Raw genomic sequence first — 27,515 nt, 5'->3', positions numbered from 1 at the left:
TTCATATGATTGTTGGCTGCATGTATGTCTTCTTTTGAAAAGTGTCTGTTCATGTCCTTTGGCCACTTTTTAATAGGGTTGTTCCTAAGCAAAAAGAAAAAAGCTAGCAGCATCACTCTACCTGACTTTGAACTATACTACCAGGCTACAGTGACCAAAACAGCATGGTACAGGTACAAAAACAGACACACAGACCAATGGAACAGAATAGAGAACCCAGAAATAAGACCACACACCTACAATTAAATAATCTTCGACAAACCTGACAAAAACAAGCAACGGGGAAAGGATTCCCTATTCAATAAATGGTGCTGGGATAACTGGCTAGCCATATGCAGAAGATTAAAACTGGACCCCTTCCTTACACCATATACAAAAATTAACTCAAGAGGGATTAAATACTTAAATGGAAAACTCCAAAGTATAAAAACCATGAAAGACAACCTAGGCAAGCCTTTCAGGACACAGGCATGGGCAAAGATTTCATGATAAAGATGCCAAAAGCAATTGCAACAAAAGCAGAAATTGACAAATGGGATCTGCTTAAACTGAAGAGCTTCTGCACAGCAAAAGAAACTATCAACAGAGTAAACAGACACCCTAGAGAATGGGAGAAAATTTTTGCAAACTGTGTATCCAACCAAGGTCTAATACCCAGAATCTATACAGAAATTAAACGAGACTACAGCCTTTCTAAGGTGACAGGAGCTTTTCCTTGTGGCACACACTTGGTGACAACAGGGCACCTCCCGGTAACTCAGTCTGACTTTGAGAGCCCTGGAGCATCATGGGATTCTCATGCCCATTGTCCTTTTGCTGGGGTCCTGTTCTGAGGCCCACTCCTACTCACTCTCGCAAAAATCATTTTGTGTGCACATGGCAGGCCTCAAACGCGTCTCCCTGTCCTTGTCCCCACCGCTTGGTTTCTTGTTTTATTTAGAAATCAAGAGAGAATCTAGGCTTGGGAAATGGCAGAGATTTCTCCAAGCTTAGCCCAATTCTTTTATCTTTTTTTTTTTTTTTTTTTTTAATTTAATACCATTAGGTCATCTCCTTTAAAAAAAAAATTTTCTGGGAAAATCTTTATTTTGTGTATTTCTCAAGCATCTTGACATTCTGTCTCAGAGTAATGGCCCAATCACTTCCTTCCAGCTCCCCTTCAAATTCCCTGTCGGCTTTATCTCTTGCAAATGTCTCCGTGCTGCAAAGCAAACTCCCCCTGCCCGGGCCCTCCACCCCCCTCTCTGGGGACAAAGAAAGGGCCCCATACTCTCACTGAGGCCTGGGCAGACCAGATACATCATCACAGCCTAAGACGAGGAGGAGGCCCGGGAGCCTTCAAAGGTGCCCGCTCCAGAGTCGGCACAAACCTCTGCCTATTAACTCTTTCAAAGAGTGTTTGTGGGCTGTGAAAGCCGTCTGGGTTCATTGATAAAAAAAAAAGATACTGTCTTTCGGGCTGCTGAATATATTAATGAGTTGTCACGGCGGACAGTTAGGATTTGCAAAGGGCGACAGTTACCGTTCACCTACTTGTTGCCTTAACATTTAAAATCATGTCCAAATGAAGACAGAGGTTTCAGGCACCTCTGCCAGCACACACTACATTTGAGCCGCCGGCAGGGATGTTACTCTTCCTAAAACCCCAAAGAGTTAAGCTGAAATGGTTAATATCCCTGTCTCTGCCCCCCTCCTCCTGTATTCTAATGTATGAACCCGCTCATTCAGATGTGAGTGGGCCTTGGGACAGCTCGCCTTCCCTACGCGATTGTGTATGGTCCCCGCTGAAATGTTCCTAAAAACACGATTTTGTAAACGCTTATGCTCCACTAGACATCCCGCACATCTAAGTACGTGTAGCCCAGCGTCCTGAGTGGGGTTCACTTTGTCTCTTCACACGCAGAGACTCTCAGCCCGAGGTGAGGAAAAGGAAGGGGGGTTATTAAGAATTCTGACAAGGTAGGCTGAATAAATTGTGTTTTCTTTGTGAGCCTTAATCCGGTGTTGTATTGGCTTCTTGGACATGGCTAATTTATTTGGAATTTCATTCTGTTCCTGACAGCGTCCTTGACTAGCTGTTTGATCACCCCGAGCAAAGTTACATACCAGCTTTCAGCCGTTGGGAGGGCAGCGGCGTCCTTTCTCTCAAGTACCTTCTCCTGGGTCGGGTTTTATGCCTGCAGCAGGGCGTTTCAAACGGCTGGGGCCATCCCTTGTTAGGGAGAGAAACCGCCTGGGCAGGGGTCTCCCTCAATGAGGAAGCCCTCCACGTCCCCCACTCGTCCCACTGTTCGTGATTTTAATCTTCTTTTGTGGCGCAGGAAGAAAGAAAATTAATTTTCGCCCGTCTGTGTGTAGGGAGCATTTCAGTGGAAACCCGGTTTGAAATGCATGTTCTGTTGATTTCGGCAGCCTGCGCCGGCTGGGTTTTGAGATGCAGCATTCTCAGGGGAAGAGGTGATGGGCTGCAGACCTTTATGGGGTGGGAACTCAGGCTCCCCGTGGGCCCTGGACGGGGTCCCCATGGCCTGTGCTCCGTCTTGGCAGAAGTAAGAGTTGATGATGTTAATGCTCTCCCAACTCACCCATCTCTGCCATGGTTGTCTTCTTTTGGGGGTGGGGTGGCGAGGGGGCGGTTAAAGCAAGCATATTTTGCTCTTGCAAAAAGAAACAAAGAAAAAAAAATAGCGATTTTTAACAGGACCCTGACATGTCTGAGAATGTCTCACTATCAACAAGGCTGTAGGTGGTGGTTTTACAGTTTTGGTGGAATCTGGTCTAAGGAAAACACGTGCTTCCTTTAATTTGGCTTCCCGGCTCTGATGCACGCGGCCATCCTTGCTAAGAGCCTTCTGGGTGCCTGGAACTGTGCTGAGTCCTGGGAGATTTGGTGAGAGCTCAAGTTCTAGAAACACGTGGAAGAGTTCAGAGGATGCTGGTGCTATGAAAATAACAAACAAAACCAACCAACCCACTGAAGCCCTGGGCGATGTGCCTGGCGGCCCCTGGGCGATGTGCCTGGCGGCCCCTGGGCGATGTGCCTGGTGGTCCCTGGGGGATGTGCCTGGTAGTCCCTGGGGGAGAGCATTCAAGGTTCTTCCTGGGGCCTACATTCGAGTCAGCCAAGTCCAGCTCATCTCTATGACATTTGGGCAGGGATTTCCCCTGCAAAGCCCTCTTATCCCCATCCTTGCTTGCAGAAGATGGGGAGGGATTATTATCCCCTCACCTTTTTTTTTTTTTTTTTTTTTTTGAGGTAGGGTCTTGTCCTGTTGCCCAGGCTGGAGTACAGTGGCTCGATCATGGCTCACTGCAACCTCTGCCTCTCAAGTTCAAGCGATCCTCCCGCCTCAGCCTCCTAGCTAGCTGGGACTGCGGGTGTGTACCACCACATCTGGCTAATTTTTTTTTTTTTCTGTAGAGATGGGGTTTTGTCATGTTGCCCAGGTTGGCCTCGAACTCCTGAAACTTCTCACATCGTCCTCCCATAGTGCTGGGATTATTTTCCCCTTTTACTGAGGGGAGGAAACTGAGGCCCAGTGATGCTTCAGTGGAGACCAGCTTGCCTGGGGCTCACAGAAAGCTGCTCATGAGGTTCTTGGGGGCTCTGTCCAAGGCTGTCACCTGGACTGAGGGCTGGTCCTGGGCGGGGACCAGGCTTTGGAGGCGAGAACTTGTACCTCCTCGTTGCTTCCACCCCAGGCCTTCCCCACGGAGCTCACCTGTGGAGAAGTTTCCTCTGCCAAGCATTTTGTCAGGAAACAGTGAGTGAGGGTGCGTCACTCACTGCTGTATCAATGTTGAATATTTGGGTGCAGGAAGATGGCTTGGCTGTTGGAGGTCCCAATGGCAACTTGCATCCCCAGATCCATCCTCAGAGGCCCGGGGCTGGGAGCATCCCTGGATCCATCCTCAGAGGCCCGGGGCTGGGAGCATCCCCGGATCCATCTTCAGAGACCCGGGGCTGGGAGCATCCCTGATCCATCCTCAGAGGCTCGGGGCTGGGAGCCGCCACCGCCCAGCTCCATGCATTCCCATTGGCGGGGTCTGGGTCTGCGCTGACGGGGAGCTCCTCTCGCTTATCCTGGATTATATTCACAGGCGGCTAACTCAGGGGGTGGTGTGATGGGGAGACACAGGAAGGAGGAGCAGGGAGGGCAAGATGAAGTGGGGCAGGCTGGGAAGGGGGTGACTTCAGGCACAGCCACACATCCCTGGGATTTTCAGGGGGAGCTCTGAGGGCTCAGAGTGGCCTGTAGTTTGTCCTGCCCCGAAGCAGGGAACCCGGGCTATGTCCTGCCCAGGTCAGCCTTAGGTTAAGGGCTGCCTGGGGGAGGGAGCTTCCTGGGCCTTCGGGTCTCTGTGCATTGGGGTGGCTCCCGTGGCCCAGGATGCCCTGGAGAAGGGTCCTGCTGGAAGCGAAAGTGCAGGGCAGCAGGCGGTGAGCCACAGGAGCTGGTGGAGGCTCCGAGCACAGGTCGCAGCCCCAACCACAGCACTGCTGATGGTGAGACTGCTGACGGTGAGGGGACGTGGGGAGTGTCTCCTGAGAATGGGAGGTCTCACAGTCCCCACGCTGCAATGCTGTCGGTGCACTGTGTCTGTGGCTTGCTCATGGTCACTCGCTTTTTCCCTGTGGCCCCGGCCACTTTATCCAGCAAGCAACCCCCTCTCGGGAGAAGCTGAGCCTGGACACCACCGGGAGGAGGCCACTCCCTTCCTCTCTCGAAGGGCACGCTGTCCTCGTCCTTGCTGATTCCCAGAGGCCCAGGGACGTCTGAGGGGGAGGGGCCAGGCCTCCTTGACCCCTGCGTGTGGACACCACGTGACTGGGGCGTGGCTGACTCTGTGTCGATTGGGTGCTTGGCAAACACAGAGTTTTGTCCAAGGCCACCTTGGTCCCCACCTGTCCAGGTTGGGAGGTGCCCTGCCTGGTGTGAGCGCCTCTGGCCTGAGCAGACGCCCCCGGTTCCCCCAGGACATGTCACCTGGAGAGGTGACCCTCTCAGGTAAGGGACATGCCCGCTGGCAGCAGCCTCTGCACCCTCCCTGCGTGCACAGCTGCTCCTGTCTGGGGACCCGCACCCCATGTGCTGATGGGCTTCCCCAGGAAGTCAGCAGGACTTTCCCTGGCCTTCTGGAAGGCCCCATCACAAATGCACTGTTGATGACTCACTCTGTGATGGGGTCCAGAGAGCTAAGTCCCCACCTATGTTTGAAGTGATCTTCAAACCTCTGTGCATGGAAAACAAGCCTAGAGCTAAATGTTCCCTAAGTGAGTGGCCTCCGACAGCAGCGCTGGGCAGCCCAGTGGGTGCAGGGCACACCACGGATCGAGGAAGGGCCGGGCACACTTCCCAGACGGCCTCTGCCAGTCCAGGCAGGGGCTCCAGGGTGGCAGCAGGAAGGCAGCTTAGGCAGTGCCCGGCTGAAGGTGAGGTAGCATCGCGCTCCACACTCCGTTTGAACGCGTGGTCCCATTGGAATCTTCTGGAAAGACTTGGCAGGGAGGACACTCATTGTGTAGACTGGGAAGAAACTGAAGAGCTGGCTTCTGGCGACCAGCAATGGGCCCCAGAGCCCTGTGGCCAGGAAGGCCCCCGTTGCTGTTCTCTGTAGCTCAGGCTGGACATTTCCTGGTGAGAACTGGCTGAACTCCCAGGATCCAGCCACCAGAGACCTCTGTTCCTCACGCTCAGCCCCGCAGCTCCAACGGGGGCCCCTTTGCTTCATGGGATGTAGGCTTAGAGTTAGAGGGGGCAGTGCTGGCAGTCTATCTCTCACCCACAGAAACTCGGCTGTGAGAGGCCAGAGCTGGACTTGGGGGGCAGAGCCTATAGAGGTCAATGTGTCCTTATTGTGTGTGCACACGTGTGAGTCCGTGTGCACACAAGTGTATACATGTGTATGCATGTGTGTGCGTGTGACAGAGAAGGCTGGGCAGACACTGTTATTTCAGAAAAGATGTGGAGGCCTTTCTGAAGGCATCCACTGAGAGGAAGGGGCCAGGATCTCTGTGCCCAGGTGCTGGGCTTGGCCTCTGAGAAACACTCTCTCCCCCAGTCCTTCAAAGCAGGAGGTATTTGCTTAACTTTTTAATGCAGGATCTGCAGCTCTGAGAGGTTGCACAACTTGCCCGAGGTCACTCAGCTAGTAGAAGGCGGGACTGGCGTCAGGCCCAGGGCGACTGTGAGGATGTCAGGGACCCTGCAGGCCTGTGCGCTCCAGCTTAGGGCTACAGGTCCCATCTAAGGCTTCTTGGTGGGGAGTGGTGGGGATGAACTGGAGGGAGGTGCTGCTGGAGGTCCACCGGTCCCCTTCCTGGGGGTGAAGCCAGTTTCCGGGGTGAAGCCAGTTTCCGGGCTGACCCCCTTGCTATTAGAGGCCCTAGCGCGGTCCTTGTGCTGCTGAGCTGTGTTTGGGGCCGCCTGTGGGCTGGGGCCGCCGTCCTCATCTTCTCCCCCTCTCCTTGGTTTTTCATCCACAGGCTGCGTCCTCCTTCCCTGCGGTGGCCCCAGCCTCCCAGCCAAGCTTCCCGACCCCCGCCCCATCCCCGGCCTGCTGCTGCGGAGACTGTGGGCCGGCGCTGGACGGCGCGGCCTCCAGAAGTGATAGCTAATTGGGGAGAGAAAGGGCCCAATTGTCTGGCGGGGCCGGAAGAGCCGCGTGGGCTGCTGAAAGCGCCGGGAGGAGGTGGCCGCTTCGCCCAGCAGCTGCCGCCGGGGATGTTTGCAGATTACGTCAGCGCTGGCGAGCAGGGGGCGCAGGGACAGCGAGGGGGGCCGGCTCCCGGCGGCCTCCCGCCCCCCAGGCCCCTGGACAATGCTGTCATTGTCAGCACAGAGAGTGGTTAATTCTGGATGAATGGTACACGGGCCTCTTGACCAAGGAGGCCGCTCGCCGTCCCCAGTCTGTCCTCTCACATGCCAGGGAGGCCCTGGGCTGGAGTCTGGCGGGCAGGTCTGGCCTGCTTGGTGGCACCGGAGAGAACAGGGCGGTCCCTTGGGGGCGCCGGCTGCAGAGGCCTCAGGCTGGACGGAGCTTCCTGACCCCGGTCTGCACGGCGGCCACTTGGCAGTGCTGGGCTTGGGCGGCAGGGCCCCACTGTATCAGGGTTGGAGGGCAGAGGCTGCTGCTGCCCTGTGGTGCCGACCTCAGGCATGACCTCATGGCCAGGTGGCAGCTCGGGCCCTGACCCGCTCCTGGCCCTGCTGGTGGTGATCCTGCTAGCGCGCCTCATCCTGTGGTCCTGCGTTGGGACCTACATCGACTACAGACTGGCCCAGCGGCGGCCCCGGAAACCCAAGCAGGACTAGGCCTCTGCAGGCTGCGGCCTCCGCGCGCCCTGTCTCGAGACTCAGCTGGCCTTTCTGGTGGTGGTGGGAGGCGAGGGGAGCAGGACAGGCACATGACCCCCATGTCCCACCCCCATGTCCCACCCCCGGGGCAGGAGCTCAGAGAGGCCTGAGATGGATCGTGCCTGCGCAGACTGACCAGGGCCGTCCCGTAGAGGCAGTCGGCCATGTGGGGAGACGGAGGGGCCGGCCTTGCAGGTCCATCACCAGGTTCTGGGGTCCCCGGTTGCAGGGAGTGGTCCTGGGGGTGGGTCTTGTTTTAAGACCTTCTCTGCCTCCAATTCCTTATAAATACGCCTGCAGGGAGAGCTGGGTAAGCCAGAGGACTCAGGTGGAGGGACCACAAAGACAAAGGTGACCTAACCACAAGCCGGCTCTGCTACCAAAGGCCACATCCTGTCTCAGCTCACCACCCTCATAACCAGGCTCCTCCTGCCTCCCGAGGGGCAAGACAAGTGCAGATGGCTGTCTTGATTTCCCCAGAGCAGACCCCTGGGAAAGGTCTCAAGACGCACTTGTGAGACTGAGTTGACCAGCCAGATGCACTTGACTCTGGTTGAGCCGCTGTACACTCTCTAACGGTCTGAACCTCAGTTAGGACACAATGATCCCTGCCTGCCCCCCTCAGCAGGACATCATGTGGGGGACGATTTAGGGGACAAGCCAAGGGACCTACCAATGCCCTCTGTTCATCTGTTCCTGCAAGTGTGGGGTTGGGATGTGGCCAGGAAGGCTGACGGGGCAGGGAAGTTGGGTTGAGGCCAAGCATCCAGTGCTCCTGCCCCGCCTCCCTAGCACATTCGCCGTGATGCCGGTGACCTAACCCACAGCTTGGGGAAGCTCAGTGGTTCTCATCCTGGCCCCATATTCGAGACTCTGGGGGAAATTCGGCAAACACCCACATCCAAGCTCCACACTGTACTTCCTGGGATGGTTCCAGCGGATTCTGGATTGCAGCGAGGGCTGCTGACTATATGTGGAACTGTGAGATGGAAGGGACGATGGGCGGCAGCTCCAGGGAGGAGCATCGAACCAGATATCGTCCCGGGGAGACTGAGCCTGGTGATGTGGCAGCATCTTGCTCCCTGAGAGGTGACGGGTGTGCTAGGGATGCTCGCTCAGGGAACGTGGGCCAAGTCCTCTGAACACGAAGCTTGCACAGGGGGTGATTCCTGTGAATTCTGAAAGGACTTGGGGACATCCAGCAAGAGCAGGAGCTTAGATGGTGGTTCCAGGGCTGGTGTTGCTGATTGGGGCAAGTGGCCCCCCCCCCCAGGGTGGGCATGGAGCGGGGCACTGGCTGGGAGCCTCTGCCTTGCTGTATCCTGGCTGAATGGCCCCAAGTGAGGGCCAGAAACACCATTATCACTGTTTCTGCAGCACCTGATACACTCACCTATGCCAAGGAAATCTTTTTTTTTTTTGGTTTCTGCAGGACTTGCTGTGCTCAGATCGTTCATTCAAGAGAGCTACAGACATGGGGGTGCTGGTGAGCAGGAGCAGAAACCATCTGGGAGGGGGACCGACTAGAGTTTGAGGTGTCCAGGGGGTGATGTGAAGATGACCTATTGCAGAGGGTCCCTTCTCATTCATACTCTGAAGTCTGCACAGGGGCAGGGGCTACCATGCTCTGTTTCAGTTTGGCCTCTGTTGTATCAACCAGAGGCCAGCAGAACTCTATGGCCACTCCCCCCTGCCACAGACAATTTGCCACCCCCACCAGCCACCAGGACTCTGTCTGAATATTCTCGCCTGATCGTAGGATTGTGGCGAGGAATGTTCTTATTGATCTCTAAGGAAAATATTGTTCACTTTTTAAAAACATGATCTTGTACAATTTTATTATTCTCTTTAAGGAAGAAAAATCACATTGTTGTCATGAGCAGGTACAGATGGAGCTAGGATGGCCAGCTGTTCCGGGTTGCCCAGGGCTGTCTTGGTTTTAAAATGGAAAGTTCTACGTCCTGGGAAACCCCTCAGTCCTGGGCAAACCAGGTCACGCTGGATGGAAAGAGTTAGACGTTCATCCGATGTGCTGATGTCTTGCCAGTTGTAGAGTTTTGTGTAAACCTGTGTGTGGCCTGCGTGTTCATATGGGTGTGTAGGATGGCACCTGCACACATACCTGAGGTCACCTCTTGGTCCAGTGAACCAGAATCCTAGGACTTCTCCTCCTTCTCCTGCTTCCCCTCCTCCTCCTCCTCCTCCTTCTTTCTTCTTCCTCCTCCTCCTCCTCCTCCTCCTCCTCCTCCTTCTTCCTTTCTTTTTTTTTGTTTTTTTGAAATGGAATCTCACTCTGTCACCCAGGCTGGAGTACAGTGGCGCAATCTTGGCTCACTGCAACCTCTGCCTCTGGGGCTTAAACGATTCTCCTGCCTCAGCCTCCCGAGTAGCTGGGATTACAGGTGTGCACCACCATGCCCTGCTGATTTTTGTATTTTTTAGTAGAGATGGGGTTTCACTATATTGCCCAGGCTGGTCTCGAACTCCTGACCTCAAGTGATCCGCCTGCCTTGGCCTCCCAAAATGCTGGGGTTACAGGCATGAGCTACCGTGCCCAGCCTCAGAATCCTGGGACTTCTGCTGGAGCCAGGGGTCAGAACAGACTCCTCTGCTGGGGCTGCCTGGCAGGGAGGACAGAAGCTCCAGGCAGCCCCATGAGAACATATCAACCTGGAAAGATGGTGGAAGGGAAGATTCTGCCAACCTCCTCTGACTCCCTATCTCAGTTACACTGGTTCATAATTTCTTTTCTTTTTCTTAAGCCAGTTTCATTGGTTTCTGTTCCTGGAAAAGAGACACAATTCTAATGAGTTCATGTATTCTGCATCCACGTGTCAGCATCTCCAGCCTCGTGATGCAGTGCCTGGCTCAGAGCAGGCACTCAGGCCATGGCGGCTGAATGAACGAGAGGGTGTGCCCTGGCCGTATCTCAGGCAGCAGATGCATTCAGCTGCAGGTGACAGACACGTAGACAAACAGTGGCTTAAAAAAGAGAGGCTTTAAAAATATTTTGTTTTTCTTTCTTCATGTAGCAAGAAGTCTGGCGTTTGGCATTCCCAGGCTGTGGCGTGACAGCTTCATGAAGTTATCAGGGTCTCAGATCCTGCCATATTTCTGCTCTGCCACCCTCAGCACGTAGTTTTGACCTCCATGGCTACAAGAAAACTGCTGCTACTCCAGGCACCTTACACGAGTTCCAGGCAGGAAGAGAAAAAGGGTGACAGAGACAGAAAGCAGTGTCCCCAGATACCCTTAGTTTTCCATCTCATAAGCCAGAAGGATGTCACGTGGCATCCCTGGATGCACAGGAGGCTGAGAGATGGTGGTGTTTGTTAGCTGGTCTCGTTGCCATCCTGAATGCCAAGTTTGTTATAAAGAAACAGAGGCAAAATGGTGATCAGGCGGGCAACTGGTGGTCTCTGCCATGTGCTCCTTGGCCATTCTTTGTAATAGTGGTCTTTGTCTTGGACCCTATTTTGGATATTTGGGCATCTTTTGTGGTACCCTTATGTGCTGGTTTTGCTGTTGTCTGCCCTTCAGGAATAGCAGCTGAGTCAAGCTGTCTTTGGCTGTTCCAATCTGGAGTCAGAGGTTGCAGATTTCTATGGCTCCCCATGGCTCCTTGGGGCCTCCTAAGAAAATGTTTTAATAAGGAAGTCCAAGGCTGAGACAGACACACTCCTTCTTAGAGACACATGGGAACATGCCTCTGCTCACAGCTGGTAGCCACAGATGCAAACTGTAGCCCATGGAATGGAGACAGTGAAGAACTGATGGATAAATGAATGATGATGGACAGCAGATGTATAAAAGGCATAAAAGGATAGTGTTAGGGCTGGAACATGTGCCGCCAATTCATATGTTGAACCTTTAATGCCTAATACTTCAGAAAGAGATTCAAATACAGTATCTGAATTTATGGTATTTGAAGATATGGTCTTGGCAGAGGTAATTAAGTTAAAATAAGGTCATTAGGGTGAGCCCTAATCCAAAGGATGGGTGTCCTAATCAGAGGAGGAGATTAGGACCCAGACACACACAGAGAAAGAGAGCCAGGTGAGGACACAGGGAGAAGACAGCCATGTACAAGCCAAGGCGAGAGGACTCAGGAAGAACCAACTGACTCCAGCCTCCAAAACTGTGAGAACATAAATGTCTGCCGTTTGAGCCATCCTGTCTGCAAGCAGTCAGCAAGCATTCATTGAGTGCTTGCAGTATTCAAGGCACCACAGATACAATGTTGAATAAGGCAAAGCACCTGCCCTCAGGTAGCTTGCAGTCAGAGAGGTAAGGATAGTGGGCAGAGAGACCTGGAAACAGATATTAGACCTGCACTAAGCGTGTGTGGTTATTGAACAGTAAAAATGTGGCCATCACAAATTGCGATATGATGTCAGTAAAATACATACTGACTGTTGAAGACAGCACAGAAAAATAATGTAAAATCTCATTAGTAATGGTTTTATATTGATTATGCATTGAAATGATACTATTTTGGACACATTGGGTTAAATATTACATTCGATTTCACCTGTTTCTTTTATTTTCATTTTTTATTGGTCATGATATTTTATTTAACTTTTAACTTTTATTTTTGGTTCAGTGGTACATGTGCAGGTTTGTTACACAGGTAAACTCATGGGGGTTTGGTGTACAGATTCTTTGTCACCTGGGTACTAAACTTAGTACCCAAGAGTTATTTTATCTGATCGTCTGCCTCCTCCCACCTTCCACCCTCAAGTAGGCCCCAGTGTTTGCTGTTCCCTTTTATGTGACCACATGTTCTCACAAGTAAGAACATGTGGTATTTAGTTTTCTGTTTCTGCATTAGTTCGCTTTGGACAATGGCCTCCAGCTCTACCCATGTTCCTGCAAAGGATATGATCTCATTCTTTTTTATGGCTGAATAGTATTCCATGGTATATATGTATCACTTTTTCCTTATCCAGTCTACCATTGATGGGCATTTAGGTTGATTCACCTGTTCCTTTTAATAGGTCTTAATATGGCTACTAGGAAATTTAAAATCACATAGATAGCTTATATTATTTTTGTTATGGACAGTGTTGTGCTGGACCTTCATAATGTAGTAAAAGGGTGGTGGGTGAATGCATGGTATGTTACAGGAACACAGGAGGGAGCTTCTTGGAGGAGGTTCTTAGTCCATTTATGCCTGAGGTTGCCTTTTTTTGAATTTTGCAATCAGACCTTGGTGATTACCTTGAGCAGTAGGATATATAAATAACTCCCACATGCTTAGCATTCCAATAATGGAACACTAGGCATAAATGGGTTGAGTGATAATGTTCGGACTGCAAACCAGAACCTATGAGATGCAGCCAAAGCAATTCTTAAAGGGAAAGTTATAGCCTTAAATATTCATATTAACAAATAGGAAGGATGAAAACATATGGATTAGGCATATGGCTCAATATATTGAACATAATAGAACAAAACTAAGAAAAACAGAAGGAAGAAATAAAGGTAGAGGAAATGTATGCATTAAGAAGTGATAGAATTAACAAATGTACCCAAGTGCCAGATTTTTGATGGGCATAAAAAAGGATGCTGTTAGTCAATCCTATCAAGAAAAAAGAAGGAAACGTAAATGAAATAAAAGTCTATGGGGAAAACAACCACGGAGACATAAAATGGCAAATAACCACAGGAAACTGGCACTGGGATACGTAAATGATTTTGAGACTTTGAAAACATAGAAAGCATAATTTATTTAAAAAAGACTCCATGCTGGGCGTGGTGGCTCACGCCTATAATCCCAGCACTTTGGGAAGCCGAGGTGGGTGGATCATGAGGTCAGAAGATCAAGACCATCCTGGTGAACACGGTGAAACCCCGTCTCTACTAAAAACACACAAAAAAATTAGCCGGGCATGGTGGCGGGCACCTGTAGTCCCAGATACTCAGAAGGCTGAGGCAGGAGAATGGCATGAAGCCAGGAGGTAGAGCTTGCAGTGAACTGAGATCACACCACTGCACTCCAGCCTGGGCAACAGAGCAAGACTCTGTCTCAAAATAAAGTCTAAACAAATTGATTACCATAGAAGAAATAGAAAGTTGTCAAAGTCAACCTTCCTTAAAAAAAAAAAAAAAAAAAAAGGCATCAGGCCCAGAATGTTTTATAGGAGGATCCAACCATACCAAAAAGGAACAGGTAACACTATTTAAACTGTTCTAAAACATAAAAGAAGAAACTTTTTAATTTCTTTTTATGTAACAAGCCTATCATTGATGCCAAGATCCATCATAGATGGCGTGGAAAGGGAAAACACACACCAGTGTTGCTTGGGAACATTGATGTAAAAATATTAAGTCCCTGAATTAAGCAGCACATTAGGGGAATAAATCATTGCAACAACTGAGTGGAATGGATTCCAGAAATGCAAGGATGGTTGGATATTAGAAAAACAATAAGAAAAGAGGAAGAAATCAGAGGTGCAAGCACTGGGAAGGAAAATAATTATTTACAGAGAGATGGATGATTTTCTTGGAAAATGGAAGAGAGTCAACTGAAAGCAATTACAAATGCTAATACCAGAATTCAGTCAAGTGAGTGGGTCTAGATCAATACGGAGAAACCATACACACAGCAATTCATTAGGAGATAAGAAGCATGAAAGACCCCATTTATAAGAGCAACATAAGGAGCAGAAACATGGTTGGCCACTGTGGATGATCAAGTTAGGGTTCACAGTGATTTCCTTTAGTCTGTTTTAATGTGTGATCGCCATGGGTGCTCTAGACGAGATTTATTATGGACATGAGACCCTGACAGTGTCAAGGCTGGTGGAGAAGCCCACACAAAGCTGGTGTCCAGCCTGGGGGGCCCAGGTGACCTGCAGGGGAAGCTGGTGGCTTTGTCATGTTGCTGAGACTAGGAGGCCTGGATAAGCTAGAGGAACAGCCTTGCTGGAGGGGCTGCAGCTGGGGACCACTGTGGGCTGGGGACTCCACTTAGACTTTCAGAGCACAGAAGCTGACTCTCCTTCCCCACGGCTGCCCAGTCCTGTGCTCCTGTACCTGTCACTACAGTGCAGTCAAGAAGACACAGAAAAAAGCCATCATAGTTTTTTGCAGGTGGCGATGGTGGGTGCCTCCATGTAGGATGAGTAATTAGGGTGGAGGTATTGCCTGGGCCATGGGACTTTCAACATTAAAATGGGGAGGGTCTTGGCCACATTGGGATGGCTGGTCATCCTGTTTATAGGACTTTCTGTGTAGTAAAGAATCTGACCCAAATAGAAGTCTAGTCTTTGTCCTTGGTTCCTAGGAGGGGATCTCCAGGCCCTTGGGATGTCCTGCTTGAGAAGAGCATCTTTGTTTGCCTGTTGTGAGGAGGAGTTTGGGTCACGTGGTCTCCATTTGACCTCTGGAGGGGCAGAAGAGTAAGGGTCAGTCACTTGGGCATCAGTCCATCATGCCCACGTGTTCGTGATCAAGCCCCAGTAAAAACTCTGGACACCAAGGCTCCGGGGACGTCTCTGCTTGGCCATACTCCATGCATCTTGTCACGCACCATTGCTGGGAGGAATTCATACGGTCCATAACTCCACTGGGAGAAGGAGATTGGAACTTCCTTGCACTCTGCCCCATGCATGTCTTCCCTTGGCTGATTTTAATCCTTTCACTGTAAAAAACCATAACTAACCATTACAACTTTCAGTGAGTTATTGAAATGGAGGATGATGAACTTAAGGATCCCTGAACTTGCAATTGCTGTCAGAAGTGAGGGTAGTTCTGGGGACTGTTTCCTAATTTCTGTGTCTTCGTTTCCTGTTTCTTCTTCTCTTTCTCCTCCTCTTCTTTCAAAACTGCAGAAGGATATACCATGAGCAAGGATTCTGTCTCCCCGAAGCCATCTTGTCTCCCTCTATCAATGCAGCCCGAGCTACCTGTTTCTTGTGTCTCATCCAGAGCTATCCTGTGTGCTTCCAGGCAAATGCAAACGTCTTCTCCCATCCACCCCATTTTCTCCCATAATTAATAGCATGTGTGCATACCCCATCCTTATTGCCCCATATGAAGTTTTTGTGGATTTTCTAGTTTTCCTGTAATGAGCACACATTTTTTAAAAATGAAGAAACAAGTGGGTTACACAGATTGGAAAGTATAGTGAGCAAGGCTGTAGGAAATGAGTAGTTAAGGGTGGTAGTAGTAGTAAGCTTAGGGAGCTGTTGTTCCCTTACTTTTTGAGACAGGGTCTTGCTCTGTTGCCCAGGCTGGGTGCAGTGGCGCAATCAAGGCTTACTGCAACTTCCACTTCCCAGGCTCAAATGATCCTCCTGTCTCAGCCTGGCCCATATATATATATATATATATATATATATATATATATATATATATATTTTTTTTTTTTTTTTTCTAGAGATAGGGTCTCACAATGTTGCCCAGGCTGGTCTTGAACTTCTGGGTTAAACAATCCACCTGCCTTGGCCTCCCAAAGTGCTGGGATAGGAAAACAGGAATGAGCTATTACACCCAGGGGTGAGGTGGACTGAGGCAGGGCAAAGGTGAATTGTGGGCCCTTGGTCCTGGGCACGGATGTCATCACCAGGAATTCCTCCTCCCCATTCCTCCACCAAAGGGGTCACAGCCCTGGGAAAGGGCTAGCTCTTCTGGGCCCCCAGAGTGCTCCCAGCTTTTCTTCTATGGAGGCAGGTATGGGAGGAAGGATGCAGCCAGGCAGGTGCAGCACACCTGGGCAGCCCGTGGCTGTGGCCATGGCAGTGGCCGGTCTGCATGTGGAGGAAAAGATGGTGAGGTGAGGCCCTGAGAAACAACTGCCTGGTCTCACCCACATCTCCCCTCCTAGGCGGGATGAGACGGATGCACCCTCTGCCGCAGCCACCTCTTCTGCAGGTGCCGGGCTTCTCCAGACTTGCTGTTTTGGAGGGGCAGGTCGGTGGGAGCGACTGACTGCCTTGCATCTCAGCCAGTCGTGGGCCCCCGGGTGTGGGCGGGGGCAGCTTCAGCCCTCTCGGGCCTCTCACTCCCTGCTTGGCCTCCGTAAGTCCGCCCGGGAGCAGCTCACAGAGCCCCTGTGGTGATGAGTCACTTGTTCTAAAAATAAAAGAAGTGAAGTCATGATATAGTGTATTTCCTTTTTAAGCCCGATGTGCCTGCAGAGGGATCCGCAGCAGTGTACTGGCGGCAGGGAGGGCCAGGAACCCTGACAAGGTCTGGAGCCTCAGAGTGCACCTGCCCCCACTTACAAGCCCCGGCCTTGGGGGTTGGGTGGGGTGTCCCCTACCTCCAATGGCTCCCAGATGAGTAAGTAAAGGATGGCGCATAGGCCAGGAGTGGGGGCTCACACCTGCAATCCCAGCACTGTGGGAGGATTATTTGAGCCCAGGAGTTTGGGGCCAGCCTGGGCAACATAGTGAAACCCCATCTCTACTAAGAATACAAAGAAATTAGCCGGCGTGGTGGCACGTGCCTGTGGTCTCAGCTACTGGGGAAGCTGAGGTGGGGGGATTGCTTGAGCCTGGGAGGTCAAGGCTGTAGTGAGCTGGGATTGCACCACTGCACTCCACCTTGGGTGACAGAGTGAGAGCCTGTCTCAATAAACAAACAAACAAACTGATGGCATGTAAATAGCTCCCACATTGGGAAGACAGTCTTAGGCTGTAAGAGAGGGCAGAGTGCCCTGGAACACACACAAAGGAAGGGACGCTGCTCGCTCTTGGGGTCTGCGGGAGGCTTTCTGGAGCAGGTGTCCCTAGAGGTAGGACTGGGGGGACTCTGCTAGGCCAGTAGGAAGGGAACAGCATTCCAGGCAGAAGGAACAGTGTGAGCAAGGGCCTGGAAGCTGCAGAGCTCCTGGCAAGCTCAGGACGTGATCCTCTGCAGGTCTCCCCAGACCACCTGGGGAGCTGGTGGCACATGCAGATTCCCAGGCCTGAAGACCAGCTGGATTCCAAGAGCAGGGCCCAGGAATATGATTAATAATTCCCCTGCATGATTCCCATAGTCTGCAAAATTTGAGACCCTCTGGTTCAGACGCTAGTGCATAGAGGAAGGGATGAAGACGTATGATGGCAAGGCAGGTCGGGTCCAAATTGTGAGGGTTTTGAGGGTTGCCTAGGAGTTTGGATTTTGGTGTACAGGCAGGAGGGGGCTGTCAAGGGCATTTAAGGAAGGGAGTGCTGCTCCTGGACCTGGTTCTGAGAATGGCTTCTGGGAGTGACGTAGGTGACTGATTGATGGGGAGGGAGGAGGCTGGGCAGACGCTTGGGCAGAGGCTTGGGGGGCTGGGACTGTAACAGTTATGTGAGAGGAAGCAGAGGTCTGAGACAGTTGCAGGGGCAAAATGTAGGCCCCCCCTACCCCTGGTTCAGGAGAGAGCCCAGGGATGGTCACCAGGGATCCAGCGATGTGTGTGTGTGGAGTGTGAGCAAAAGGTGGGGAATTACATGCTTGTTACCAGAAGTGGGGTTGGGGTGAGGAGGGAGAGAGCAGTTTTGGGTCCTGGAGAAGCAGGGCAGAGGGGTTCTGGAGATGCCAAGCACTCAGGGCACAGAATGGGGCCCGGATGCTTGATGGGGGTGTGGGGAAGTCCTTGGAGAAATCAGAGCCCAACAGTGGGCTTCAGGCAGCCACTGAGGGTCTTGGGTGTGGTCCCGGAGGGGCCAGGAGGCAGGGAGAGGGTAGCAAGGGAGAAGGGATTGTGCACAGACTCACCTGGCAGGGAGGTTGTTCCAGCAATATGTTCGGAGACAGCGATGGCCTGGGCCTGAATCCCATGCCCTCCACCTCTACCTGGGTGGCCTGGGCATGTGTGCTAAGCCTGGGGCCCAGCTTCCATCTGTAAGAAAAGGACAGAACGACCATGTTCCTCAAAGCCCTCAGCACACAGCCTGAGCACACAGAGCCCTCCAGCACTGGCAGGTTGCAATTTTTTTTTTTTTTCCGAGATGGAGTCTCGCTCTTTCGCCCAGGCTGGAGTGCAGTGGTGTGATCTCGGTTCACTGCAACCTCCGCCTCCTGGGTTCAAGCAATTCTCCTGCCTCAGCCTCCTGAGTAGCTGGGATTACAGGCACGCGTCACCACGCCTGGCTGATTTTTGTATTTTTAGTGGATATGGGGTTTCACCATCGTGGCCAGGCTGGTCTTGAACTCTGACCTCAGGTGATCTACCCACCTCGGCCTCCCAAAGTACTGGGATTACAGGTGTGAACCACTGTGCCTGGCCTGCATTAAAGTTTTTAAAACAAAGTCCCAAAACTTCCCCAGGATGCATAGGACAGCATGCCCGATGGGACTTTCCTATCTCTAGAACCGGATGAAGCCACAAAGCTGAGGCCCAGAGGTGACGAGAACCGCTGCGTTCTCGAGAAGCACAGGCACCCTCACCGGTCCTGCCAGGTCTGCGTCTGCCAACCCATCAGCCACCTCCAGCCTAAAAGAGACTAGAAAAAGGGGGAGGCTCCCTGAGGGGCTTCAGTGAGGCATCCAAGGCAACTGTCCCTTTCCTGGTCAAGGCACGTTGGGGGCTCCCAATAAACCTACACTAGCCCCTCCTCATCCACAGGTCCACTTTCTGCAGTTTCAGTTACCTGGAGTCAACTGCAGTCTGAAAATATTAAATGGAAAATTTCATAAGTAAATAATTCCTCAGTTTTAAGTGGCATGCCATTCTGAGTCGTGTGATGAAATCCCGTTCTGTCTCACTCAGTCCCCCTTGAAGCGTGAGTGATCCCATTGTCCAGCGCCTCCACACCTTGATGCTACCTGCACGCGAGTTACTTGGGAGCCCTCTCAGTTGTGGGGTCTACTGTCTCCATATTGCAGGGCTTGTGTTTAAGATACCCTCCTCTTCTTTTACTTAATAATGGCCCCAAAGCACAAGAGTAGTGATGCTGAGGTCAGGCGTGGTGGCTCACGCCCGTAATCCCAGCACTTTGGGAGGCTGTGGGTAGGCAGATCACTTGAGGCCAGGAGTTCGAGACCAGGCTGGCTAACATAGCAAGACCCTGTCTCTACTAAAAATACAGAAATTAGCTGGGCGAGGTGGTGGGCACTTGCGGTCCCAGCTACTCAGGAAACTGAGGCAGGAGAATTGCTTGAACCCGGGAGGTGGAGGTGGCAGTGAGCTGAGATAGCAGCACTGCACCACAGCCTGTGTGACAGAGGGAGACCCTATCCCCTCGCCAAAAAAAGTAATGATGTTGACATATTGTTACAATTGTTCTATTTTATTATTGGTTATTGTTAATCTCATTTGGTGTCTATTCTTTAGGTAAAGCTTTATCATGGTACGCATGTACAGGAGAAATGTATATAGGTACGTATGTACACAAAAATTGTATATGATGCTACTCACGCCTTCCAGCTTCCGCTGGGGGTCTTGGAATGTGTTCCCTGTGGATAAGGGGGACTCTGTACTCATAGAGACTGGGGTGCCAGTTGCAGAGTTATGGAGTGCTAGCCCAGGGCTTCGTGAGCCCAGAATGTGGTGGAGTGAGAGAGGGCTTGGCCAAGCTCGGCTGGGATTGCATGGGACATGGGTCTCGCCGGCAGGCAGTGACTGGTGTCTGCATCTCTCCTTTGAACTCCGGAGGTGGGAAGCTGACTGGAGCTGTCCCCAGGGCAGAAAGAGGAGACAGGGCATCCGTGAGCCCCCGTGCTGCCCTGTTGGGGGCGGCTAAGCCTGGCTGATTCCGCTTTTCCTGTAGGGAGGAGTTATTGTCCCCATTGTTAAGGATGGAGAAGGGAGATTCCATGGAGTGCAGATGATGCAGGCAGCAGATGGAGGAGAATGAAGCTATTATCTGTTCTGAGCCTCTTTTGTTACACAGCTTCATCTAGTCCCTGACCCGCGCACCCTTCCAGGAAACCTACCTCTAACCTCCTCACTCATAAGATAGACATAGGCTGCCCCACCTCCAAAAGTCTGGAAACAGCGAGGACACACAGCCAGCCTTTGTGATGTCTAAAGGGCAGCTCTTTCCCCCAAATGCCTGTCCCCCCTTCCCTGGAATCCTTCTGAGGCTGGGACCCACAATGATGGCCTGGCCCAGCACCACATCCTCCACCTCCTCAGAAGCATTTGCTGCCTGTTGGGAACACAAATCCCTCTGACCTTTGGCTATTCCTATCATGTCCTCTGAAGGACAGAAATTAGCAAGGGAATCAGGCAGTGAAAAATGGCCACCGAGACGTCTCCCCCTACTCCCTCTTTTCACAGTCAACAGCAGGGCAAGACGAGGGCGTGGGCTTGGCTGCTACTGGGCCTCTATTTGGGGTGTCCTTATGGGTGGCAGGGGGTTTCACATTCCACCTTTTGTAAAGCCTTCTGCTCATGGGAGTTTGAGGTAAGCTGAGGTGGGCTGGAGCTGGCATGGGCTGGGGGCAGGTGACGCCATATCCCAGGTGCCCTGAGGCCTCAGGCCTGAGTGAGCTGTCTCCAGCAGCCCAAGCCATCCCAGCGGTGATCTTAACATTGGCAGCAGCAGGTTCCTCAAGATGTCTTTCCTGATGGCTTCACCCGCAACCCCAGGTCCCCCTTCCTCCAGCCCCCAGTGTGATGGTTAATGCTGAGTGTTAACTTGATTGGACTGAAGGATACAAAGTATTGTTCCTGGGTGTGTCTGCCAGGGTGTTGCCAAAGGAGATGAACATTTGAGTCAGTGGGCTGGGAAAGGCAGACCCACTGTTAATCTGGGTGGGCACCATCTAATCAGCTGCCCAAGAGGCTAGAATATAAAGCAGGCAGAAAAATGTGAAAGGAGAGCCTGGCCTAGCCTCCCAGCCTACATCTTTCTCCTGTGGTGGATGCTTCCTGCCCTTGAACATCAGACTCCAAGTTCTTCAGTTTTGGAACTCGGATTTATTTGTTCTCCTTGCTCCTCAGCCTGCAGACGGCCCATTGGGGGACCTTGTGATTGTGTGAGTTAATACACTCTCATGTAGATATATTGCATTAGTTCTGTCTTTCTAGAGAACCCTGACTAATACACCTGGTATCTGGCGAGTGCCCACTGTGACAGCGTGGACAGCTGCCTGATTGCAGTCTTGAGCACGTGCCTTTCTGATGCCCTTTCTCCTCTTTCTGCCCTAGGGGTGGCTCCAGCCAGTTTCTCACCTCCGGAGTTGGAGTTCAAAAGGAGAGATGCAGCCAGCTCCTTCCCAGCCAGCGGATTGGCCAGGAGCCGGCGGAAGGGGAGGGAAAACCCTCGGACATGTGGCCTGGCGTTTTGAGCTCCCTGCACTTTGTGGGAAAAACATGCAGTAGAAGAGTAACATTCACCTAGAATTAGGAAGTCAGGGCCAAGGGAAAAAAGCAGCTACGTTGGGAAGGCGAGTCCAGGGACAGATACGGAACCCACCACGTCCTCCATGGTTGCTGTAGCGAACCTGCAAGTTCCTGGCGGCCAGTGGGAGCCTGGAAAGAAGGAAAGGTTTAAGGTTCTCATGGCCGTTGGAGAAAATACTTTGGCTGCTCAGGAACCGTAAATCTTTCCCTAGCTCTCATTTGTCAAAGAAGTTTTCCTGAAGGGGCTTCACCAGCAACTCATTGGGAGTAATGGTGATTGGATTGGTCAGTGTTCTCCAGAGAAACTGAACCCATAGGATGTGCTGATATGCAGACAGAGATTTATTTATTTATTTATTTATTTATTTATTTATTTATTTATTTATTTATTTTTTGAGACGGAGTCTTGCTCTGTCACCCAGGCTGGAGTGCAGTGGCCGGATCTCAGCTCACTGCAAGCTCCTCCTCTCGGGTTCACGCCATTCTCCTGCCTCAGCCTCCCGAGTAGCTGGGACTACAGGCGCCCGCCACTTCGCCCAGCTAGTTTTTTGTATTTTTTAGTAGAGACGGGGTTTCACCGTGTTAGCCAGGATGGTCTCGATCTCCTGACCTCGTGATCCGCCCGTCTTGGCCTCCCAAAGTGCTGGGATTACAGGTTTGAGCCACCGCGCCCGGCTGACAGAGATTTATGATAAGGAATTGGCTTGAACCATGTTGGAAGCTGGCAAGTCCAAAATCCACAGGGTGAATCCATAGGCTGGACAGCGAGGAAAACCGATGCCATGGTTTTAGTCTGAAGGCTGTCTGTGGTAGAAGCCGGTGGAGCTGACCTTGCAGATGGAGCCTGAAGGCTGTCTGCAGCAGAATTCACTCTTGTGTTTGGGTTCTAATCAGGCCTTCCACTGATTAGGTAAGGCTCACTCACATTACGGAGGGCACATTGCTTTACCAAACATCCTCCAGTTTAAATGCTCATCTCATCCAAAACACTCTTGCAGAAACACCCGGAATCAACCTTGACCAAATATCTGGGCACCCTGTGTCCCATTCAAGTTGCATTAGTCTATTTTCAAGCTGTTCAAAAAGACATTACTCAAGACTGGGTAATGTATAAAGAAAACGAGGTTTGATGGACTTACAGTTGCACGTTGCTGGAGAGGCCTCACTATCATGGCAGAAGGCAGAGGAGGAGCAAAGTCACATCTTGCATGGCAGCAGGCAAGAGGGAGCGTGTGCAGGGGCACTCCTCTTTGTAAAACCATCAGATCTTGTGAGACTTATTCACTATCATAAGTCCAACATGGGAAAAGCCTGCCCCCATGATTCAATTACCTCCCACCACGTCCCTCCCACGACATATGGGGATTATTACAATCAAAGGTGAGATTTAGGTGGGGACACAGAGCCAAACCATATCACAAGTTGACACATAAAATTAACCACCACAGGGATGGGAAGTGTTGCCCCCATTTCTACAGCATACACAGCCCTAGACTGTCCAAATGGGTCCCCCAAATGCACTTGTGTGGGTGCACCATGGTTCTGATTGGAGGAGAGATGGGTCTACTCATCTCTGGGGCTGGCGTGCATCTCAGGGAGGTCTGGGATTCTTCAACTAGGCTGTTGACCATACAGTCATGTGGTGATGTAATTTTGTTTTTGTTTTTTTTTTTAACGAGATGTTAGGTTTGGAAAATAAGAAAATGAACACATCAGATGCCTGAGTGATTTTAAGGGCAGAGCCTTAGGCAAGTGCCTGTTGGGAATCTTTGGCTCCTCCAGTCAGCCAATTAGCTCCTTCTCACTTATGAGCCAAGGGAGCAAAGGAGGATGGGGTTGAGGAAAAAGAAGTCCCAACGTCAGGAAGGAGAGAGAAGACAGCTGAGGAGAAATGGAACCTTGCTTCACCTTAGAGCATTGTGTCCCACACCAACCTGCTGGGACTGCCACAGGGAACAGGGAGAGAGGGGAGAAAGTAGCTGAGATTCTGCTTCCTCCCAGCCTCCGCTCTTACCCTGGGGCCTCCCATTGGCTGAACCTACCCAGAAGCCAGAGGGCAAAGGACTCTGGGAAATGTAATTCCCTTTGGCATGTGCACAGGCAGGGCAGGGTTAGCAAACCACTTACACACCCAGATGATAGCTCACTCATTTCCTTCAAGTGTCTGCCCAACTGTCACCTGCTGGGAAATGCCTTCCTTGACACCAAACCATGCCCTCAACCCTGCCAACCTGGCCTGGCTCAGCACTCTCTATTCTTCTGCTAGCCTGCCTTTATTTTTCATTATAGAATTTAGTACCAGCTGATGTTGCTTTACGTATCTATTTATTGGATTGTCTGGTTCTATTTTTTAATTGGATGGTCTAGTTCTATTTTTTATTTATTATATTGTCTGGTTCTGTTTTTTATTAATTGGATTGTCTGGTTCTATTTTTAATTTAATGTCCAGAATGCAAGCCCACAAGGGCAGGCCATCTGTCTGTCTTGCTCTCTGTCTCACTCATTTGAGAACTGTACCTGAAACATAGTAGGTGCTCAACCACCATTTCTGGGTAGATAGAATCTTCTTCCAGGTCTTCTCTTCTTTGGGTACATATCCTTAGTTTCTTCAGCCATTCCCCAGGACGTGCTTTCTGGCTGGCCCCTGCACTGGCCAGCTTCTCCTGGCCCAGCCCTCTGGGCAAGGCAGGACTGATGGTGAGGGCAGTCCCAAGGTACCAGTGCATCCTGCCTCGAATCCAGTGGCCAAGTGGCCATCAACAGACACAGGCTTAACTTAGCTCCTCTGCGGCTGGTTGAGCTCTTGGTTCTGTTCCATGTGCAGCTCACTGAGTGCTGGACTCCAGGCAAGTTACCAGGGAGGAGCATGTGGGCATCACCCTTGAGGGGTTAACGGGTCATTGTAAGAGCCAGACACAGATGCAGTCTCTACTTCTGAGGACAGTCCCGGGACCAAGGCTTACTGAGTGATCCATATGGGCCAGGGGCCTTTCTAAGAACATTCCATGCATCCTTTCATCTGCTCTTCACAAACATCCTTCAGGAAGGGGCTGTCATGGTCCCTGGGCTTCAGAGAGGCAAAGCAACTTGCTCCCACCCCTGAGCTGGTCAGTGGGCATCTGGGGTGCGGACCTGGTTGGTCTGACTGGGGGACCCTCATCCCTTCACCCCTAGGCAAGCTGTCTTCTGGGCACTGCCAGGCTGAATAGGCAGATGCCCACTACAGAGGGTCAAAGACCTATGGGGACATAGGATGGGTGGAGAGCTCTGCACTGGTGACACTGAACTCAGCCTTGAGCCTGCAGAATGTGTTGTGGTGGCAGAAGGTGGGGGGCTTCCATCTGGGGGCAGGACTGAGGGCTGAGGACCTTGTGTAGGCTGGGACTGGGGAGGGTGGGTTTGGAGAGCTGGGCTGCTGGAGGAGGGGGATGCCTGGTGGCTGGATCCTGACTGCTTTCGGGAGAAATGAGCTCTTGCTTGCAAAGAAACATCTGTTTGGAGTGCTGCGTTCCTAAATGTTTTTACACATGCCACACAGAATGCGGGAGAGCCTGACTCCACATTCTCTACGTATTTATTGCAAAATAACCTTATCCTAACAATAACAGGAAAAATTTCACCCACATTCCCACTACACTGACAAATCAACTGTCTACATTTTTCCCGTTCCCCTCCGGGCCACACGCTTGTGTGGACAAGACTTTGAAGCCACGGTCAAAGAGCAATTGTGTTTGTGCATTCGTTTGTTCAGCAAAGCTATTTCTCAAGTACCTACCTCCTCTGTGTCAGGAAACTCACTCCTAAAACTAATGGCCTATATTTTCCTTTAGAGTTTTACCAGCTATGCAAATATCCTTTATTAATCAGGGTATATTAACTGTTTTAACAAGCAACCCGCTAATTGTAGCACCCTAATTCAATACGTGTGTATCTCTTGTTCATGACAGTGCAGGGCAGGTTGGGTTGGGCTCTGCTCCATGCAGCCATGCAGGGACCCAGGCCTTTTTTTCTGAGTGGCTCTGCCATCCCCTATAGCCATGGAGTCCTCCATTTGGTGCACTGCATTGAGTCGGCAGAGGAGCGAACAGAGAGAAAGAGCAGGCTGGATTGTGTAGGAAGCTTTTTTAGGCAGGCCTGGAGGTGGTAGACGTTATTTCCATCACATTCTATTGGATGGAATGCAGACATGTACCTGTACCTACCTGCAAGGGAGGCTGGGAAATGCAGTCCAGCTGAGTGTCCAGGAAGCGGGGAGGAACAGACTTGGTGATCATCTGGCCAGCATCTACAAGCTTACAACACATTGTATAGTTCTAAAAAATTAAAGGAAGCACAAAGAAAATTGTGTAAGGAAATGACAATGTTGTCACCAAGAGTTGAAAGCTCACAGAAAAATATAAAATACAAAGGCCAGCTGAGTTCTGGCAAACTCAGGGCAGCCAGCCAGGCTCTGCCCCTCTCTGAGAGAATTGAAGATCAGACTGTCATTGGGCAAAGGCATGAGTGAACCCTGGGAGACTGAGGTCTCACGATAGCTGGGCTATCTGATGAGGCTGACCTCTGGGATCATGGCAGAAGGATGGCCAAAGAGAGCTGGTTGCTTCGTATCATTGGCTTCTAAGCTCACAGTGGCCAGTTCCTGCTTTCAAGAATAGATCAAAGTTCTCAGTTGGTGGAGGCAGCCCAGCAGGAGAAACAGCAGGAACTTTGTCAGCCTCTGGTCAATATAACCCAAGCAAAGATAAGACCCTCACCCCATACTCTGTCCTCAGGTCAAAAAGGGGCACAGTGGTGGCAGAAATCTTGTCACATAGCTGTCACCTGCACTGGCAGCCTTTTATGTGGAGTGTGTCATGGCCATCAGGGATCTTTTGGGGGACTGCCTTCACCTGCTACTTCCTGTATGTCGAGTCTTCTCTTTCTTGGTTTACCTTGTCAGTTGGGTGTAGCACATCCTTCAGTAGCTTTCTGAGAAAGTGTGGCTCGTAGGCAAATTTGTTAGAGACCTCACACAGCTGAAGGGATCTCTATTCCACCTTCACACTTGCTTGATAATGTGGCTGGCACAGAAGGTTGGGTTGGGAAATAATTTCCCTTTAGAAGCTCAAACGCATTGCTCCATTGTTTTCTTGCTTCCAGTGTGGCTGCTGAGAATTCTGAAGCTATGTTGATAACCAGTCCTGGGTATGTCATCTGGTTTTTCTCTCTGGACGTTTGTAGAATCTTCTCTTTGTCCCAGGTGTACTAAAGTTCTACAGTGATGTGTCCATGGGGTAGAGCTGTGTTCACCTCCTATGCTGGGTATTTTGTGGGCCTTGTTTTTAGTGCCAGGGAATTACTCTGAATTATTTCGTTGATGATTTCTTCCCTGAAATTTCCTCTTTCTTATACATCTGTAGCTCCTGTTAGTCCTGTTATTTGGATGTTGGATCTTCTGTACTTATTTTCTAGATTTTCTTTTTTCTTTTTTTTTATTTTTTGAGACAGAGTCTTACCCTGTTACCTGGGCTGGAGTGCAGTGGTTCAATCTCAGCTCACTGCAACCTCCACCTCCCAGGTTCAAGTGATTCTCGTGCCTCAACCTCCCAAATAGCTGGGATTACAGGTGCACACCACCATACCTGGTTAACTTTTATATTTTTAAATGGATATGGGGTTTTGCCATGTTGGGCAGGCTGGTCTTGAACTTCTGACATCAAGTGATCCGCCCACCTTGGCCTCCCAAAATGCTAGGATTATAGGCATAAGCCACCATGCCCAGCCTCATTGTCCTTATTTCTCCTCCTCATTCTTGCCATCTACCCTCTTCTCTTTTCCTGCCTCCCTCTTCCCCCTTCTCTCTTTTCTTCTCTATCTCTTTCTAATCCCCCTTCCCTCTCTTCTTT

The 27,515-nt window shown here is 51.0% G+C and overlaps 2 protein-coding genes across 3 annotated transcripts in view; both read left to right on the top strand.

Moving 5' to 3' along the window:
* Nucleotides 1–15,668, top strand: part of LOC139357411 (small integral membrane protein 38) — a 31,871-nt gene extending 16,203 nt beyond the window's left edge. Inside the window, exon 2 of the mRNA XM_071074129.1 lies at nt 6,488–15,668. Within this exon, the coding sequence (XP_070930230.1) occupies nt 7,161–7,316 (156 nt within the window). The 5' untranslated portion in view covers nt 6,488–7,160 and the 3' untranslated portion in view covers nt 7,317–15,668. The remainder of the gene's footprint in view (nt 1–6,487) is intronic.
* LOC105469720 (two pore segment channel 2) overlaps nt 1–27,515 on the top strand; it is a 202,702-nt gene that overhangs the window by 96,059 nt on the left and 79,128 nt on the right. The gene's annotated exons all lie outside the window — the stretch shown is intronic.

This window comes from Macaca nemestrina, chromosome 12 (assembly GCF_043159975.1).
Source record: "Macaca nemestrina isolate mMacNem1 chromosome 12, mMacNem.hap1, whole genome shotgun sequence".
Lineage (NCBI taxonomy): Eukaryota > Metazoa > Chordata > Mammalia > Primates > Cercopithecidae > Macaca > Macaca nemestrina.
Note: the sequence above shows the minus strand (reverse complement) of the source record. Positions and strands in the feature narration are given on the sequence as shown.